This window comes from Lycorma delicatula, chromosome 11, assembly GCF_047948215.1.
Source record: "Lycorma delicatula isolate Av1 chromosome 11, ASM4794821v1, whole genome shotgun sequence".
Taxonomy (NCBI): domain Eukaryota; kingdom Metazoa; phylum Arthropoda; class Insecta; order Hemiptera; family Fulgoridae; genus Lycorma; species Lycorma delicatula.
In genome coordinates this window covers 56,067,873-56,089,676 of record NC_134465.1, presented here as the reverse complement: position 1 = coordinate 56,089,676, position 21,804 = coordinate 56,067,873, and the positions used below count along the sequence as shown (strand labels likewise).

The 21,804-nt window shown below is 29.6% G+C and overlaps 1 protein-coding gene across 1 annotated transcript; it reads left to right on the top strand.

Annotated features, from left to right (window-relative positions):
* Positions 1–1,313: 1,313 nt before the first annotated feature.
* Positions 1,314–14,078, top strand: LOC142332552 (toll-interacting protein-like). Its single transcript, XM_075379006.1, has 5 exons — positions 1,314–1,500; positions 3,316–3,480; positions 5,642–5,977; positions 9,040–9,216; positions 13,774–14,078. The coding sequence occupies exons 1-5, from the start codon at positions 1,450–1,452 to the stop codon at positions 13,882–13,884; spliced, it is 840 nt and encodes a 279-aa protein (XP_075235121.1). The 5' UTR covers positions 1,314–1,449; the 3' UTR covers positions 13,885–14,078.
* The last annotated feature ends 7,726 nt before the right edge of the window (positions 14,079–21,804 follow it).

Here is a 21,804-nt window from a genome sequence, read left to right as displayed (position 1 = left end):
GATTTATTTTTCAGACATCAATATTCTTTTTTTTATATAATTTTCAGAAATTCATATTCTGTATAAAATTTCCAATACACATATCAAAAAATCATATGGTTGACAGTCAAACAATTTTTAACTGTAATCGTTAATAACTAATTAACGCGATCCGATAAAATCTTTTTTCAAAAGGGGTTTTTCTCTTCGCGATTTACTCTATACAACGGTTCTCATCTCAGTTTTGGGAGAAAATCTATGTGTCACTTTGTTATCAACAGCATTAGCCACTACATTACCATTTGTAGGAAATTAACCAGCAGACCAGAGGTTTGTCTTTGTAATTAGAAATAAAAGTTTACTGTAATAAACATAGTACAAGGTACAACATCATAACTGATAATGTCAGGTATGAGCAGATTGTGCCACTACATAAAAAACACGGAACTGCCTTTGCATTTGCCAGGAAACTGGTAAAATCTTGATGAAGACAGTATCACAAAATATGTACAAAAATACTCATGATAATGTTTTTCTTTAAAATTTAGGAAATAATATTAAATTAAATACGTAAAGGTAATAAAATAAAGAATTTAATGAAAATTATTTATGCACATGATGTAGAAAAATTACTATTTCATAAAATTTTTACATGCACATTTTGAAATACACTACTACATATCTAAATTATAATGAAATATATCTAGTATTTTTGGAAATTTTCGATCCACAAAATTTATACATGGACATATATATATGTATGTGTGTGTGTGCGAGGAAACATAATTTTAAGTATGAATGGTGTTTTTGTACTCCTTATATCTCAAAATTCAAAGATTAATTTTCCGTAATCCCTTGTGCGACGGAAAGTAACGTTACTTTCATCGGAAAATCATAATACTTTATTTCTTAAATTTACATCAGTGATCAGAACCTTTAATTTTCTTTTTCTTTGGGAAACTTGTTTGTTAATTTTATTATGTCAAAAATATTTACATTTCTCAACGATAACTCTTAAGTTGCATTAAATGATTGGAATTGGTTTTCTTTTTAGTTTTATTGAATTTATTTTTTTAGAACGATAAATATAGTATAGAAACATTTGTTAGATTCATGTTTTACTGTAAAACGATACCATAATACTTTTTTCTCTGAGCTTTTAATTAAAAAATATCCATGTTTGTTTACTGCAAACAACCCTTACATGTTCGGATACAGTCGCGTCGCGAATAGTATTATGAATTCGATTGTTCTGCGCTCTGTTGACATTTCATAAAACAAGAAATTACAAAGCAGAAACAAACACGTTGGGTAAAATATTTTGCTCAATCTCTCGTGACTGATTCCCTTCCCCTACTACATTTACTCAACTGTTGTGTAATCACCAGCTGTTAACCGTTTGTGGTAGTATCTGGAAGTTTTAGCAAATTGCAGGTGTGTTTTATCAATGTTAATTAGTATTCGTTGATCATGGCAGCAGCTTCTTCTCCAGAAAAAATTAATGAAGATCGTAGAAAACGTGTACGTAGTTAATTTTATTCATTTATTGTAGTAATTATGACTTTTCTGAATCTAACTGCTGTTATTAGACTTTTCTAGATTAAAATTAAGGTTACTTCTAGCTTCGGACTGTATTTTTTTTTATTACCCAAAAAAGTTTTAAAAAATGTTTTCGAAATAAAATTTTTTAATGTTCTTTCGTTGTGTAAAGACAACTTCTAGACTAAAGTTTAATCATACGTAGGCAGTAAGGTTTGCTTGCTTTATTCATCTTACGAAGTTGTTTTCTACGTAGCATTTTTGATAAACCTTTACCGTAACTGTTTAACTCCATTAATGCTACATCCATATTGATAATCCATTGTACATAAATAAACATTTTGTTTAGATTTATTTGTTGTTATGTTTATCATTTTAATATTATTTTTATAGTTTCAATAAGGTAATAAATACAACTAATCAATAATAGAGAATATTCGGAATGTAGACTAACATAATAGCGTATGTTCTCGTTATTAAAAATAAAAATGAGTTTATGTTAACTTTGATTTAACGGAATTTTAAAAGTTTAATTATATAAATAGTAAATATTAAAAAGTCAGAAAATTCAAGTACTGGTTGAAAAATTTCTCAGATGCACCAACTTAGTTAAATGTGGGAAATAATTTTGTAGGTTATGATTATTATGAAAATAATTAGGCCCTTTAGTAATAAAAATATTCTATCTTTCTACTTAAAAAATAATTTAATATCTACTATTAAAAAAAAAATCGCTGCAACTTGAGCAATTATTTTGTTGTGCATTATCTTTTTAGAAATCTAAAGCTATAAAATAATGAAGGTATTTGTGTTCATACATTATTATTTGTTATAAAGAAATTGTTAATTTTATGTAAGCTCGTTTTTACTTAATAAATCTTTAAGGTATGATTCTTAGTTGGCTGCTTTTAGTTAATTTGGGTAAAAGAATAGCAAGATAAATAGTAAATTTAATAGTTGTTAAGTGCGTAATTGTGTGCTTTTGTTGTAGTTTAAGTACATATGTTATACCACCCCTGATAATTGGTAATGTTTGATGTGATTAGTAATCTGGTATATTTATATTATCCTTACAGTTTTGATTAGTAAGGAACTTAAGGTTTTAAGGAGCATTAATAAGGGATCATTAAAGAGGATTTTAAGATTATGTAGCAAAGACTGAGAATTCAATAACCTATTTATCTAAACAGATTCACTAATCAGTTTAAAAATGTTCACATATTTTATTAGTTAATTTAACATCACATATGTTATTACATGTTTATGTAATGTGCTTAGTAATGGTTGAAACTTTGCCACATAGGGTTGATATTGTTCCTCTGACGACTCTCAGTATTTTGACATAATATAATATTGAATTGATTATCTTGTCCCTGATTCTGAACAAAAGGTAAAGTATCATCCTGTTAGCACTTATTAAATGCTGTGAAAGAAGGAATCTCTGTTTTATTTCATTAGTAAGACTTCATATTACCTAACTATAACGTTAAGAGTATTTAAATTTGTGTTTTTACTGATTACTTCTATGTATAAACCTGAGGAGTTAAAATGAGTTCTAGTTTTGTGAAAGAAGAAATTTCTTAAAATTAAAATTACAATTTAAATTTTGCCCACTTTCTTTCATTATTTCATTATCTTCCTCTCTTGTTATATTTATTTAAAGTAGGAGTACAGATTTGGGAAAAAGTGTATTAATAATTGAGTGATTTATATGTTTTAAATATACTTGCTAATGCCTCCCAATTTATTTTACAAAATAATATATTGTAAAACTGTTATTAATTATTTATGTTTTAGGTGCTGATTGGTACTTTACCACAAGATTTTTTGAGGATATCAGATACTTCACAGCAACAGCAAGAATCAGCTGATCAGCAAGCTGCAATCGCTTTACAGCAGCAAATGTATGGTAGCCCATTTGTACAGAATGCAGCAGGTCGTCTCAATATTACTATAGGCCAAGTTAGTATATTTTCTTTATTACAAGGGTATGAATTCTGTTCTTTAGTGGAGGATTTTGATGGTATAATCAATGCCGTGATATATCATTGTTAAATGTGTATATATATGTAATGAATAAGCATTGGCCTGTTAAATGATACTGTGCTTTGTCTAAAATAAAATACAGCATCGGGTCTGTCTGTCCATCAAATATTTTTGAGAAGCTAGTCGCAATAAAAAAATTTCTCAAATTTAAATCATGAAGAATCTTACAACAAGAAATGTATTTTATACTGTTTTGTTGTGATAATTTACACATATATTTTTTTCCGATCAGCAGAAGTTTTCTTTCAATATCAGTTATGCCCTCTGGAGCCCTAATGGAAGGTTGCCTATTCACTTTGCATTTGAAACTGACCCTTGAATTGTATACGCTACTCTGCTGAAATATTGGCATTTGGAAATTTTTCAATAAATATTTGATATCATGAAAGGATCCAAAACGCATTTAAGTTTCTACTTTAGCAACCCTTTTCTTCAATCAAATAAGGCTTGCTGCTGTGATAAGCAAAAATTCGACCATATTAAATACCTCTATTTCAATTTTTGATAATTGGCTACAAAAAAAAATTATTAATCTAAATTAATTTATTAAAATGTTACCTTTATACTTTTAAAACATTTAAAAGTAATTAAAACTAATTCACAGGGGAAAAATATACAAGGGTTATTTTTTTTTCAAGGTCCGATCGGTCACGAAATTAAAACCACAGTGAAAATAAAAAATTTTTTATTTGAAACAAGTACTTACATAGTTACACTTTTTCTCTACATAGTCGCCACTCCGATTTAGACATTTGTCGTAGCGTGGTACCAACTTTCCAATACCCTCGTCATAGAACAGAGCTGCCTGTGTTTTGAGCTATGTTTCTACACTGGTCTGCAGCTCGATGTCTGTGCCAAAATGTTGTCCTCCTAGCCAGCGTTGAAAATCGGATGGAGCCTAGTCCGGGCTGTATGGTGGGTGATCAAACAATTCCCAACAAAAACGCTGCAGGGGCTTCTTTGTTACAGCTGCAGTGTGCGGCCGAGCATTGTGATGGAGAAAGACAATGCCTGATGACAACATTCCTCTCTGCTTATTCTGAATTGCCCTTCGTAGACGTTGAAGAGTCACGCAGTATGAGGCTGCAGTGATGGTCTTGCCACGTTCAATGAATTCCACCAAGAGTACTCCATCTGGTCCCAGAACACTGTAGCCATAAATTTTCTGTCGGAGAAGATTTGCTTGAACTTTTTTGGTTTACTGGGAGAATGAGAATGCATCCACTGTTTGGATTGTTCTTTTGTTTCTTCAGTTTCGAAATGGACCCATGTCTCGTCCCCTGTGACAATTTTGTTGAAAAATCTTCTCCTTCATACTGGTAGCGCTGGAGAAACGTTAGGGAGGCGTCTATTCTCATTATTTTGTGATGGTTGGACAGCATCTTGGGAACCCATCTCGCACACAGTTTGCGGTCTGAAGTCTCTCACTCACAATGGTGTAGAGAGCTGACCTTGAAATTTCAGGAAAAGAATCACTCAATACAGAAATTGTGAACCAAATATTTTCTCGAATTGCCTCATCCACTCGGTCAACGAGATCATCAGTTGACATTCGTTTCCTTCCCTGACCGCCTGCATCATGAACATCTGTACGTCCTGCTTTAAAGTTCCTGCACCATTGTCGCACTTTGAATGAATGAGCTGTCACTCATTGAAGTTTCACCGTACACATTACTTATTCGTCGATGAATTTCAGCTGCATTACACCCCTCAGTCTGAAGAAATCGAATTACTGCACACACTTCACACTTGGCGGGAGATGCTGTTGTTGCAGACATGTTTACGGGCGTGTTCAGAACTAAATGAAGTGACGCGCCATGATTGAAGGCCATACTAGAGATGCTGCGCAACACATATGCGCAAAGGTTCATTCGATTTTTGCACGGGTTTTTATTTCGCGACCGATCGGACCTTGAAAAAAAAGTAACCCTTGTGCATTATAAGTAAGATATGTCAAGTAAGTGACATTTGATAAAAATATTATAATAAAATTTTTTAGCATATTATTGTCTTTGAAAAAATTAGATCCATATCTCCTTGTATTAAATTTTAATTTATAAAAATGTTTTTTTTTCAGGCAAAACTTGTTAAGAATTATGGTATGACACGCATGGACCCATATGTTCGACTTCGTGTCGGTCATTGTGTTTATGAAACTCATACAGATCCTAATGGTGGAAAAAATCCTCGTTGGAATAAAGTTATACAGTGTCTTCTACCTCAAGGTGTGTCAAGTATTTATTTAGAAATTTATGATGAGTGCTCATTCACAATGGATGAATTGATTGCATGGGCAAAAGTTCCCATACCTCAAGCTGTTTTGAGTGGTGAAACACATGAAGATTGGTATCCTCTTTCTGGTAAACAAGGCGATGGGCTTGAGGGAATGATCAACCTTGTTTTAAGCTTCTCGGTATGTTATTTTTATTAATATTATTATTATATTTTTAATATTAAATGACATCTACTAGGGTTATAATCATTAGCCACTAATAAATGCAAATACCACGCAGGAGATTGGTGTGAGGTGTCTTCATGAGATATGGAAGCCATTTTATCTTTATTTTATACCTTTCAATCTATCAGATGATGTTCCCTGAGTTATTCCAGTGTTACAAAACTGTCATTTGTATGGGGTATGCAGTTTACTACCGTAATCAGATCTTATGTTGTTTTTATTATTGAATTAAATAATTGTTATTTCTAAATTAAATTGTTTAAATTTCCCAGCTATTCTGATCAAGTTATGCAGTTCATTTTTGAAAAAAAACTTTCTGGCATCATTTTAAGCTCTGTTTGTATTTTTATATATTTACCCATACACTAGCGTTCGGGTAAAATTTATTTTTCATTCTTAAAATAATCTCTAAGTGGTGATAGTAAATTAAAATAAAGGACTTACTTTCTCATTAAGGTAGTGCTATAGCTCTAGAATGGAAATTACTGTCGGTCCAATTTGGATATGTACAGTTTTCACCGGTTCTTGACGTTTTGATATCTAAGGAACCCAAAAAACCAGATGGAAATTTTCCAGATGATAATGATTATATGTATGTGTGTTCAGTGTTGTTCCCTAAATGATCTTACATCTCCAGAACTACTGAACTGATTTTGACCATACTTTGGTCAGATTACTTCTATATATCGGGCATTGATGCCTTTAAATTTTCAACTTAAAAGGTCAAGAGGAGCAAGGACACCCACACCCTCAGTATCTCAAGAGTTTGCCGAATTAAGGCCAGATTTTTCTAAGGCACATTTGTTAACAATTAAAAAATAACAATAATTGCAAAAAAATATTGGAATATCGCATTCCCACCCTAAAAAATGCTTAAACTAGTAGCTAAGTGGGCATACTGCATCAATAGTACAACATGTTACCACAAGGAGTGCTAGTGTCAAAGTTCACAATCTTAGAATCTATTATTTTTTTCCTGTGGAAAATCCCCTTTCCCCTCATCCTCTTGGACCAGGAAATTTAAAATTCCACAAGGTTGCCAACCAAATTATTTTTATACTTTAAATATTAATTATTTAATTTATTTAATATTTCAAAGGTTAGTAGCTTTGACGTACAGCTGTTGTAGTCATCTGCCATATTGTCAAGTTGCAGGTGAGTGGTAGAATTAAGTAAATGAATAATATTTAAAGTGTAAAAAAATAATTTGGTCTGGCTGGGACTCTGAACTTGATTGCCTAGTTGACTTGGTACCTGATGTGTTAAGCCTCACAGCTACACCAGTCTGCCATACCAACTGTACAAGATAAATTTGTTCTGTGTAAGTTGTGAAATTGCATTAGTTTAGTTAGTGCCGACTGTTGCCAATAGTATCGTCACACCCGCGTGAATTAAATACAGTATGCACGCACGCTTTAATTAAAATCATTGAATTAAATAAACAAAAAATAAAATGATAAATATTTTTAATTAAGTTTGTGTGTGTGTGTTCATCAGAGAAAACCCACAGTTGTACGACTTTTCCTGGAACGCAACTTTAGCTATTTAATGGGAAAATTCCTACAACTGTGTTTTCAGCTTTTTTAATAGTGTTTAAAAAATATAAAGATACTGTCAGAATTCTAAATAATCAAAGCTGTAACTTTCTAGTAAGGGGATGAAAACCTTTGTCTATTTTTTTTACAGGACATATTAAACAGTAAAGTGTTATAAAAAATTAATTCTTTTACATTTTGTATGCAATAGGTAACTTGTGAAATGAATTTAATTTAAAAAAAAATTTTTTTTTGCTGCCACAGATCATTGGAGTGGGATAGGCAAAATGTTTTAGTAGTGGTTTGAAGGCTTCTATTGATATAGAAAATATAAAGCAAAAAACTTCATTAATTCCTTTTCTGAAGCAAGATAATATTTAGAGAATATTTAATAAAAGGTTTTTTTTTGTAATTTGTGATAAAAAACATTCAACTTTTGTTAGAGAATTTTTTTTTTGTGTAAGTGCCCCAGTAAAGATTTAAAATTCCATTTGACCAAAACATTATTGTAAGTCAAACAAAAAACAGGGTTCTTTACTCCAATTTATTGAATTTCACCTCAGATTTCTCAAAAACTACTGCAGGTAGGGTTCTGGGCTATATTTTATTTGATTTTTCAAATCAAAAACCATAAGAAATCATTCTGCCCCTTAATTAATGTCGTAAAAATTTCAGTATGACCTCATTTCACTGGGGTAGCTGAAATCCAGGTGAAATCTTTCATTGGCCGTAACTCACAAACGTGGCATTTTAGGAGATATATTTACAGAACTATTTCATTATTTTCACGAATAGATTATATTATGAAAGAACTTCATGATACTTTTATGTATATTGTTAAAAACAATCATTTTCAATGAAGTTTGTGTAAATAGTATATCGTACAAGTGAGTGGTGCTGTGAAGCTCTTTTGTTTGTTGCATACGGTTTACTAATTGACAGAAATATCTAAAATATAAAAAAAAATGCCATAACTAACCTGTTTAATAGAACAAAAACAAAAAACCATAACTAATGCTTTTTTATAATGTGGAAATTGTCCAAAATGCCTGTGTAGTTGAGTTCTTTTTAATTATGTTTTGTGATACTTAAAACTACACTTGAATGCATATTGATTTTTTGTCTTTTTTTAGATGTCTTTTTTTAATAAAACATCTTATGTTTTTATTATATTATTTTATTTAAGCAGGTAAGTAAATAAATAAGTTAAGTTATAAGGGTAATAATAATGTTTGACCTTATCTCTGAGAAAAGGATTAATTTTAAACTTTATACAGTTGTCAGTAAGGCACAACAACATTGCTGCTTACCTTTTTTCAGATTGTTTTATTTAATAAAATATAATCTGTTCTTGTACTTCACTGTTCATCAATAAGATAGTTATATGCTCAGTCTATAAATTACATATATTTTTAATAGCTGGTAATTATCCTATTAAGCAAAGGACTTAAGGTGAATAGTAAAGGATTTTATTTTTTACAGACTGCTCCTGTTAATCCATACTTTTACCCTGCTGGAGCTGTAGCACCAGTTATGATGGTACCTTCTGTCAATAACACAATGTTTGGAATTCGCTCATGTGCACCGGTACAAGTATATACACAGCCTCCACAACCAGAGGCTAATGGTGCACAATTTAGTGAACAAGACCTGAAACAGGTTAGTAAATATAAATTTTTCATTTAAAATAATCTGTTTAAGGTCATTGAACTGTATATCCCTTTAAATTTGGGGCTGATATATTTTAAGTGATATTGAAAATGATATCTTTGAATATATGTTAGTGGTAAGTAAGGAAATTATCTCTCCAAAGGTGTAGTGTAGTTGTGGGATCAATGTCCGCTTGTTATGTCACAGTTGTCAGGTATGGTGTATACCATAATTGTAAGGAAGTCTAATGCGATACAAGACTCAAGCCATTCTGAAAAATGCCACTACCAGTCTAAATACATATGTTAAGTGCATTGCGGGAAAACAACTGAATTTGCTAATCCTGAGGCATATGTTTATAAAAAACTGGTGCGATTTGTTAATGTGAACTTATTTACAAGAAATAAACATTTCTTGGAAGCTTCTTAGAGTGGGTTTCAGAAATTTTATGTACGATTATAAAAATGTTTAGCTCTCAGAGCTGTCAATACATTGAAGAAGATTTTTTTAAACGCTTTTAATGAAAATACCTTTTGCAAGCTGCCTTTATTCAGTAGGTAATGTAATTATCTATCATTTAACATTTCATTTTTGTAATAATAAAATTTAATTCACTGCTACATTGCAGTAGCATTAACAAACAGTTATCTGCCAGAGGCAGATTTTTTGTTCCATGTCTGTCGCCATTCAGCTCTGTATTCTTTTCCTAATATTTAACTCATTACCCTACTTCTATCAAATTGCATTACTTTCTTTACTTTTATATTGAATTTTTTGCTTGGCCATGAAATATTAATGAAGTAATTTCATTACTTCTATCTCATTCCTACTTTTACCAAAATAGGAACATCATCATCAAGTATTATTTATTTAAAAAATTAAAAAGTTTTCATTTAGTTCCTTATTTTACTTCTTCACGCTCACATTCTTGAACAATATTCCATTCAAAATTATAGGAACTTATTTACAAGAAAAGTTTTCATTACATAACAGCATGATGAAACATGAGAACATTTTAAAATAAATCTCTTCTTCAGAGAGTCATGTTTTGAATTCTTTTGATTTGTGACAAATCGTATTTCTGGTATTCCATGCTCTGCTGTTTTTCTTCTGGCTCATAATGATGCACATAAGTTTTGTCACCTGTTGTATTGAAAAAGAAGTTTGTTGTCACCATAACATTCCAGAAGCTGTTCACAACATTCCTTTGTTGTTTGTTCTTTTTTATGACTTTGCATGGCACCTACCGAAAACTGAGTGTATGGTAGCCCAGTTGTGCAGTAATGTGTTCTATTCATTGTTTCAATATGCCAATCTGGTTGGCTATATGTTGGTCCTATTCAGTTAATTCATCCGCTTCCGTTTCTTGTTTCTAATTGACTGCTGCGAGGTTCATTTTCAACATTCACTTTCTGTGACCTCTATGAGGTTTTCTGTAAAACCTCATAAAAGGTTTTATATTATAGCCCACTGACTCACGGTACTTTAATCAACAATTTCATCACCATAAATTGCTTTTAGACACTAGTGACATGATTGACACTAGTATTCACTTTTTCTACTGTTAAAAATTCTATATTGCACATTGTTTTAAACTCATCGACATACTATACTTACTCCATATCAATGGCAACTGATAGAAAACGTGGGCATGGTTCAGTTACTCATGGAATCTTAACAGTAGAGGATTGAAACTACAAGATGATAGTATCTGTTGATTTTTGTGATATTTTGTTCTCCCATTACATTTCTTCTGTCCCTCATTTATAATAAAATAATGTGTTTGAATTATGCTACATCGGCTTATTTAATGTATTATTTTGTTTTTTCTAAATTTAGCATGTTTATGAACTTTATATCACTGAAGTGTATTGAGATCTTGGTTTTTATATGCTGCATGTAAAATGTTCATATTGTAGTTATTTTCTTTGCAAGTGTTCTATTTCCATAGGTGTTTTTGCTAAATTTGTTTCTGTGGATCAGTGTGCATCCAGGCTGTCCAGTGTAGTATTTATTGTAGTCGCTGCAGTTCAATTTGTATACTCCCAGGTCACAGTGTTTCTCAGTGTGTGTGTAAACACAAAATTTTAATACTTTTTTATTAATAAACAAATTTACACATACAAAAAATTTGATTTGGTAAAAACATATTCACTGTACCAGGGCTATTAATAAAGTGATAAAAATTTAGTTAATACAAAAATTACATACATACTTACTTCATCTAAACACTTGTCTAAATTCAAGCACTTGTCAGTCATATCATGTTACTAGCTTGTTTATTCCCTCTTAAAAGAATGGTGCCACCAAATTATTCATCCTTTCCTTTGACTCCATTCATGAATTCATCATTGTTTTTGAAGACTTAAATTAACTGGCTAATTCTTCAATTTTGTGAACTGATGAAAATCAGTCTGTGCCAAACCAGGGCTGTTAGGGAATGGTAAAAAATCTGCTACTTAAACTTGTTTATTACACCCGCAACATCCCTTTTGCACATTCTACACACTCCTGCTAGTAACAGTTTGAGGCCTTTCATTTTAATGCTAACAAAATTATTCCCTTCATTAGCAACCCTCACTGTTTATTATATAGTTCCTCGTAAATTTTGTTAATGTTTCACAATAAATGTCTGCAATAACTGTTATACTAGACTTCATAAATTCTGCCAACATAATTCCTTTATGGTCCCAAAACATGGTAGAAATTATGTCTGTTGTTCAAAATTGGTTTATTTGAATTTTTGGACTTCTATGGGAAGTGTGTGTGCACGCGCGCACAGATGTGCATGCATGGCACATGCATGAACAGAGGGCACCTCTGTTTGAATTGTTGTTTTCATCTTAGTATTTATGGGCTGAATCCACGTCTTGTCCCCTGGTAACAGTACTATCAAGAAATCACTTTATTCTGGTTTTGCTGATAAAAGGTCAGTGCATCTCAATTTTTTTGTATTGTGTACATCTGTAAGTTGTTTTGGTACCCATCGTTCACAGTACTTAATGTAAACCTAATCTATGTGTAACAGTTATGTAAAGAATGGACTTTGAAATTTAAAGATAATTTTCACCAAGTTCAGTAAATGTAAAGTGGAGATTATCACTAACAGCATGTTCAAGTTTATAATTCATAGTGGAATGTTGCTCTTCCTTCCTTGTCATGCAAATTAGTTTGCCATTTCTTATACCGTTTTTTAAAGAACCATTACTCATTATACAGGATCTGACAGAAATAACTCCCAGATTTGAAATATAAATAAAATAGACAATACAACAAAATTATTAAAAAAAAATTAAATATATTCTTAAAGAATAGTGTCTGCCATTTATTTTCACATACCTTTTATTAATTTTTAAAAATTATGTTGCTCATATGCTGATCTTCACTATCTATGCAGGTGAAGTCAATCTCCATGATGGAGGAGCGATGTGGAAATTGTGTAACTGTTTGTCTAATTGCTTCAATATTGTCAGATGCTTCGTGTTCTTCCTGATGGTTTCTTCATCAAAGCTGAACCGGTAGTCTAAAATTGGACACCCATAACTGAAATGTTTTCTTATGTACTGCAGTGTGTTGACCTAGCCAAAAGTGGGAGTGAAATAATCTGTGTGTGTTGATAACAGAATCACCATTTTTGTTTTAACTGAAATGGCAAGAGATCCACTACATAATGGCTTGCCGATACCACACCCGGTACTTAGCACTCCACTAGCTGAAATGGGAGTTATTACTGTAAATTATTGTGCACATAAGTTCACTGTTTCCTGTACCATTCTCTCGCAGAGCCATCGCTCATTATTACTGTAAGCTATCCACTAACAGTGGATCTTGGCTGCAGATATTTCAGAAGAAATCTATGCAAGCAGAAGCTTGCATAAAATGGAAGATGCTCTCTGTACCTCGCAGCTAGGTAGAGCTGCAACAGTCACCTCTATGTTTTCCCATGTATTACAGTCGTGGTACAAAACAAAGTGGCAGCTGAGGGTATGTGCGGCAGTACTAAAGTTTACCTGATGTCGTGTGCATTTGATATCATGTTGCTATGGAAACGATTGGTTTGTAATACCTGACCAGAGGTTAATCTATAATTAGCACCTCTAGATTAAATATGTCACTCAGTTGTATATTTATGGAGTTTAAGTAACCTTTTTAAGATTGAGGCCATCGTTATTGGTACCAGTAATGCTGCTTGAAGTAAGTGCTAATAATTTGCTTTAAAGATCCTGTGGAAGAAAAAATTCTATTAATTTGAAAGCAAGTAGTTAATTGGTTAATAATTTTCAACTTATTTTTTAATAAATTAAAAATTAAGAAGGAGATGCTAAGTTTGTCTAGCATTTATAGTGCCTGCAAATACCTCTTGAACTTACTTATAAATTAAGGTTCTAAATATACTAGGGAATGTTTTTGTATTATATTTGTAGTAATCGTAGTTTACCTTGGCTGAAATTAAATGTAAATTATAAAAAATGTAATTTTTAACAAATTTGTTTTCTTCTTTTCTTTACTGGCTTCATATTCAAATTTTTTACTAAAAGCATGAAATGATAAATATTTTTGTTTCAGATTGAAGAAATGTTTCCAAATATGGATAAAGAGGTGATTAAATCTGTTTATGAAGCAAATAGATACAATAAGACTGGCGCTGTTAATTCACTTTTACTAATGGCTGAATAAAAACATTTTTGTATTTTATATTTATACATTATTAAATAAATAAACGAACAGTAATAATATAATTGTATTTGCCAATATATTATAATTATAAATGAATTAATTTCTGTTATTTTAATTTTTAGAAACATTATTGTTTTTTTTTTTTTGTTAATTATTGTTATATAATTTTAAAAATATATGATTTTTAGCTTTTTTTTTTTATTATTATTATTAAATTTTTCAGAGTTTTTGGTGTTACTTTTATCCTACTATTCATTCTCATAGGTTACATTTTATGACTAACCAATGTTATGAAAATCTGTATTTATAGTCATTTTTAAAATTTATCTTGAATAATTAATATTGATGTATTGTTTTAAATTTAAAATTTTATTACTGCTAGTCATATAGAAAAATATTAATATTTTGTATTTTTAACCCTAGAAGTGACATATTTCTAAACCAGCAATCTGTATGTTCACTACTTTCAGACTTAAATATTAATATTTTAAAAATTGTGACATGTATTTTATTACTTCTATTGGAATTTTTTTTTTTATTTATAAAATAAAATACAGTTTTATACTCATAGTTGAATGAGTTGCTTCATCATTGATTATTTTATATTAGTATTCTGTGATGCTGCAGGCAGGTCTCTGATTAAAGTTCAGTTTAATATAATAATATTGTTAATTGGGTTTAATTTCTATGTTATAATTATTTTAGCATTGTGATTTAATTAGTAGTATCGTTTTAGAAATGGTTGAAAATATAACTGCATCATATCATAACATGCATTGTGCTTTGTATAGTGATCTTTGCTATACGTGGTAGTCTGTATAGACTTTCATAGTTATAAATGAAGCAGCCCTTGCTACAGTTAACTGGTGCATCAATCTCAATAATTTTAAAAAGGTAAGGTACTACAGTAGTGCTAATCATAGTTTTTGTTTTATTGCGTTAGTGATACAGATATGGGTTTTAATAAAATTGCACAGGACATTTCACTTTGTGAATTGTTTGTAGATCATATATGATCTAGAAAAAATATCTGAATTTATTTCTGGAACAGAATCCACATCAACATTCTGTGTTGATTATGTTTTTCAACTGTGAATGGTTTACATTCGTATCGCTATTCTACCAAACGAACTTGCCTTATACTCTGATTGGAAAATAAATGTTTTATTCTGATCGTAAAGTGGGTAACACTAAAATGTTGAGTATCATAAATAGGATTTCTTAAAAAGTATTTATTGAAATTATGAGTGATCTACCAACAATCAAAGTTAAAACTTTTTATGCTAAATTATTATATTTAAAATTTTTAATAGGTAAAAATAAAAAACTGCAAAGAAAAGAGGTTTTTTTTATGAAAATCTATAAATAAGTATTTACACAGTTCTATACTGCTTTCCTAATGTCTTGAACCGCTCTTAAGTTTTCATATTAGCATTCAGGAATTTTTGTTCATCTTCTTGATCAGGAGTTTATTTTCTGTAATTTATTTATTAAAATATAGATTACTTAAAATATGTTGTTTTGCTTGCATGTTAAACATAAAATTATAAATGCTGGTTTACCACAAAAATGTATCGTAAAAATGTAATTTTTTTCATCCTTTGAACTCTTAGAATGGTATCTAGTATTATAATTAATCTTGTTGTCATTAGAAAAATATTATTTTAGTAAATACACACTTGCTTATTGTGAAAAAATAATAAATAAGTACCTAATATTTAAGTTTGTGTAAACAGAACTGAACAATTAATACAAACTTTCCTAATTTTAATTTTTTCTGTTAGTGTTCTTTACAATGCAATAGGTCAGTGTGTACCTTGGTTTCCCTTAACAATGGATCTCTGTTCTTCAGTATGTACTGGAATCAACTACTTCCGACACCAAAAACTTCATGGGTATTCTGTCCTAATTTAATCTTACTCAACTCATAATTTTTTTTGTTTTCTTTTAAAAGCATTTAAGGCATTTAAACATTAAATATGTTAACATTTATTATTCACTGTAATTACTGGTCTAAAAACTGTTTTATTTAGCTTTAATTCTATTTTATATTAATGGACACAGATTTAGCTCTTTAATGTATTAGTTATGCTGGTAACTGTGACTCCTAACTGTGTGGGATTTTTTAAATAAAAGTACAGAAACGGGCATGTTAGTTGAATTTACAACTTCTGCTTAAGATATGTATATAATATTTCAAACTTAAATAGTAAACATTACAGAATACTGATTAATAAATGTTATAGCATGAAAAAGGAGGTATACAGTTAAGTTAGCTTAAAAGGTTTTGTTAGTGTGATAAATCTTAAAACATGGATTGGTGCACAAGCCAGCTTCACAGTTATACAAGCAATCAATTTTAAACCCCAAGTTATTACTATCAGTGACTTGTAATGCATCCCAAGAAAATAAATTAGTCATTCTATTAAAAATTCATTTTGTAGGTAGGTCTACTGCATCACCAAACCATTATGCATTATACTACCAAATTCATCATAATCTCATCTAATTTAACAATATCTAACTGTTCAGCATCAGAGAAATCCGAGTCTGATGCTAAGTCATCTAATAACCTTGCTAATTCATTATCAATCACATAAGTACTATTTTCTACCATGTTTGAACTGCTTACATTCTACAAATATATCCTTAAAACAAATTGAAAACAAGAAATCAAGAGCATACAAATTCAAAAAAATACAGTAAACAAAGAAAACTCATAAACACAGTGTTTTTATAACCACATTTGGAAAAATAAAATGTTACATAAACACATTACTAAAAAAACAAATTAAATTTTATTAAAGAAACAACATACTGTAAACACAAATGTTTCTATAACAAAATTGTGAAAATGTAAGTGTTAACTGAATAACAACATTGAATGATGTGGTTGAAATCAAAATGACAGCTGTGTGGTGGGAGGATAGGCTACAGTAAAGGAATGTTCAAAACAGCTGCTTCTCTTAGCAGTTCTTACAGAAATTAGGCTTATGAGTAACATTTTATAGCCTAATGATAATATTCCCCTATATTACTAAATAAATTGAGTCCAAGTCATTTTACACAGCAGTGGCTGATAGCAGTACATGAAGCGCACTATTACAGCAAAACACTGTGGGACTGAATTTTCACTGCCACAGTAGTACGGCAAAAAGGATGTAAAGGTTAACATGATTAAGGTTTATAGAATAAGCCTTATTGTCTGTTATATTTTCACTTAGATTTTTATCTATTTATTAATAACATATAAATTCAGTCATCATTGAATTTTCAAGTGCTCTTTACTTGATGTCTTTCATTCATTGATGTTTTCAAAAATTTTATTTTGCTTATAATTAATTCTTTATGTTATTGATTGATACATGTAAATATTAAAAAAAAAAATGGTTTGATTTTTAGATAAAAAACTAAAACTAATATGCATGCAACTAGAGATAATTGGCAATTGTTTTTTTCTCAGCTGCTAAATTATTAAAAATAATACCTGTTACTTTTAGGGTTTAAATGAATATATATATATATATAAATGTGATATCCATTGTGCCATGATTTCTTTATAAATCTTTATATTATTATTAAAATTTTAATGTACAAATAAATGTTAAAAGTTTTATATGTTAAAGAAGCTTATTTATTTATTTGAATGATAGCAGCAACATGCTGATGCCTAACAATAATTACTATGATAGATGAATTTTATTGAGTGGAAAAAATACCACGCCTCACTTGGACTCCAGCTCTGAACTTGTGGATGAAAGACATAGACACTAACTTAATAGTATGGAAATCAATTTGTTAAAATTAATAAACAAGTATATTTCTGTATTTATTATAAGCAATATTAAAATTTTGTCTATGTTACAGTCAGGTTCCTATGCAGATATTTAAAGTAACAACAAATTGATCAGTAGAAAAGTAATAGAAGCTAATTCTAATTTAAAAAAGGTTTAATTAAAGTTGCATCATTTTTTTACAATGTTAATTTTACTCACATTTATTTACTTGATCACATTTTTTTGTACATATTTTTTTATATTGTATTAAAATGTTTTATATTTTCTTATTTCTGTATACTTATCCACCTTGTTTATAATTGAGTGGGATACTTTTCTCAAGATATGATAGTTCAAAATACAACAATATTATTTTTCTTAGCGCCGAGTATAAGAATTTTTTTTTTTTTGCTTGATATCGCCACATAAACTTGAACCTTGTGCTGGGGATATGGAAATGAAAATTTTAGCGTATGAAAAACAGTAATCTTTTTCTATAGTTACTACTTAAAAAAATCCAGACTTTATTCATAATCCTCCGTGTAAGTGAGCACTACAGTACTGGCATTTTCCTGTTGCACATGATAATTTGGTATCTTCCAATTTGAAATCAAACATCAGAAAAACCCCTTGTCTAAAACTGATATGCTTTCATAAATAAAAATTTTGAACCACTGATGGTAATCAATTCTTTTTTTGTTAATTCTCTTTAGTTAATATATGAATAGAAAACTTGAATAGATTTGGGTATAGTTTTAAATTTGTTCTATCAACTTGGCAAATTAAATTAGCTATTCTCAGTTATGAGAGATCTCTATTAAAGTATAACAGTTTTATTCATTATTTCCTTTAAAATTAGCCTTTTTCCTGATTTTGATTTTGGCCACAAACAAAACAGTTTTATCAACTTTTCAATTTTTTTTTTGTCGGTGCTGCATCACCTAATGTCTTGGTAAATTCATTCATCCACTGAGCATAAGAAGTAATGTGATATACTACTTCATTGCTCTTCAATTTATAAATACATTGTATGAAACTTAAGCCTAACATATTTAACTGATATTCTAACCTTTGCTACAGTTTCTGCCTACAAATTCAAGTGTAAATTAACAGTTAAGGTTGAAATTAATTACCCTCTATGTGTGTGTGTATATATATATATATATATATATATATATATATATACACAAGGTGTGTTAAAAAATAATGAGACTTTTTGTTTTTTGGAAAAAAATGTTACTTATTCGTTGGCATTAATGTTATCTCCTTCAAAATAGTCCCCCATTAGCTATACACTTATGCAAGCATATTTTCCAATCCCCGAAACACTTCTGGAACTTGATCTTTGGAATAGTGTTTAGCTCTGTCAGCTATTTGCTTTTAATCTCATCTACGTTTGTGAAACGATGGCCCTTTATTAAAGGGCCATCGTTTCACTAAGGCCCAAAAATAAAGGTTCTCTTTATTTTTGGGATTAGAAAAAAGTCACACAGGGCCATGTCTGTGGAATATGATGGCTGGGGTATCATCATTACAGTGTTGTTTTTGGCTAAAAATTGATGAACAAGCAATGAAGTATGAGCAGACACATTATTGTGGTGCAAAAGCCATGAATTGTTTCGCTATAAATCTGGGCGTTTTTTGGATTGCTTCACACAAACGGTGTTGAACTTGGAGATAATACTCCTTATTGATTGTTTGACCTTGTGGTAAGAACTCATGATGCACTATGCCATTAAAATCGAAGAGCACAGTAAGCATAACATTCACATTCGACTGTACTTGTCAAGCTTTTTTCGGTCTTAATGATCCAGAATGCCTCTACTGGGACAATTGAGCCTTAGTTTTGACATCATATCCGTAAACCCATGTTTCATCACTTGTTTTGACACGTTTTAGTAGTTCTGCATCGTTGACTTCATTTAGCGACTCCTGAGAAACTTCCATTCCCCGCTGTTTTTGTTCAAAATTCATTTTGGAACAAATTTTGCCGTCACATGTTTCATACCCACAACATCTGAAAAAATTTCATGGCATGAGCCAGTTATATCCCAATATCATCAGCAACTTCTCTGATTGTGATTCGGCGATTATTCATAATCATTTCTTTCAATTTTCCCACGTTTTCATCAGTAGTTGATATGCTGGGGCGCTTGTTATCTTCAACGTCTTTATCACCTTCTTGGAAACACTTATACCACTCATAAACCCTTGCTTTACTCATGGCAGACTTAACAAAAGCAGTATTTAACATTTTTAAAAACACTTTATTCCATTCTTATAGCAAAATTTAATACAAATTCTCTGATCCATATTTATACAAATAAAAAATTGCTGATAGTATCAAAACATGACAGCAGAAAAAAATGCAGATTTTATCAATAAAAAATTACAGATTGTATCAAAACATGATAGCTGACAGCAGACTAAACATCCAATATGGCTAAAAATGTACAGATACTTTTCAGACGTGTTTACCAATACAATGAAAAAACCCTGAGAATCGGACTAATACAACCCGTGAAATTTAAAAATTCTCATTACTTTTTGAAAACACCTTGTCTATATATGTAGTATTCGTTTAGTAAATAATACACTTTGAATTAAAAATAATATACTTAGAACAATATTAAGTTTTAATTTCTTTTTGCATTTCTTTCTTTTACATATGTCAATTACTCATTTGGTCAATTCTTTCACTCCAAAAAAAGGTTGTTAATAGTTTGAATGTTTTGAAGTTATAAAAAAGTCCAATATTGAAAGTATGTGGGAGTTTTTATATTAGCTTCTATGTTGTCAAGTTTTTGTATGATTATTCCATATTTTATTTTAATTATTGCTTACAGTTAATAGAATATACTTTAAAAAAAAAAAAAAAATACATAATCACTTGGTAAATTACTGCTGCTATCAACTTTGTTATTAATAAAAAATTATATGGCATTGCAATAATTTTAACGTATATGAAAAAATGTATATATCTTGTTTTCACAAATTGCTTACTTCTATAATGCTGCTTCTTCTTTAATTTTATAATAAATAATCCTACTTAGTATTGATAAAATTATTTAATATTTATGAAAACAAAGTTTATTAGTTTCTGGGTTGAAAAAGTGATTTTTTATAACCACATAAATTTCTGTATAAGGCTTGAGAGACGGTTCAATTTTTCTTTTAATTTTAATTAAAATTTTCAGTATCCGTACTCATTTTTATAGATTATTATTTACTTTTTTTTTATGTTATTTCTTTTGTATGAAGTTCATTCAGTTATTGATTTCATCTTCAATTTCATTACTAATTTTGGTTTTGATTGTATATGGAATACTTTTTTCAGCAACCATTTAATTTGTTTTTATTCCTTTCCATGATCATTTTATTGTTTTGATCACAATGAGCAAAATCTATTTATAATGTATAAATAATATAAATTTATAAATTGTACATTTGGTGTGAAAGTTTTTTTAAAATTATATTCAGTAAAGGATTATGTTTTTTCCTGTTTGATTATTAGTTATTAAGTTTTCCTAATGATAATTTGTGTAAGGAAAATAGCAGCATGTTATGCTTTTATACGATATATTGTATTTTTGTTTTTTTAATGTAGTATTAATCATTTTAAAATCTATAAATTTATTTTTTGTTTTACTGTTGAAAATTTTATCTTTAAATTTCTGTGAAAATTTTTTTATTTGAATTAAAGAAGAAATTTACTTTTTAATATTACAACGAATTTAATCTTTCGTATCATGGTTAGTCACTTAAGTTTTAGTTTTATAATTACATAAATGCTGTATTGTAATATTTATGCTTGTTTAATATTTTAAAACATTCCTTTCAGTTTTAAACAGTTACAAAAAGAAAATTGTGATATTCTATTTAGTATTTTTTTATTTAATCAAATAAAGAAATTTTATACCAACATGTTAGAAATATAAATAATTTAACAGATAATTGTATTAATTAATTGTTTTTATAATTTAAAATCACTATATTTTTTAATACAGTTCTTCCATATATGTTTCTTTTAATTCTCTTTCATTTTTACTATATCACAACAATTACGTAATTATTCCTTTCTTATTAAAAAGTAACTGTAATGAAATTGTTAATAAATATTATTAAAAATTATAATTATCCAAAA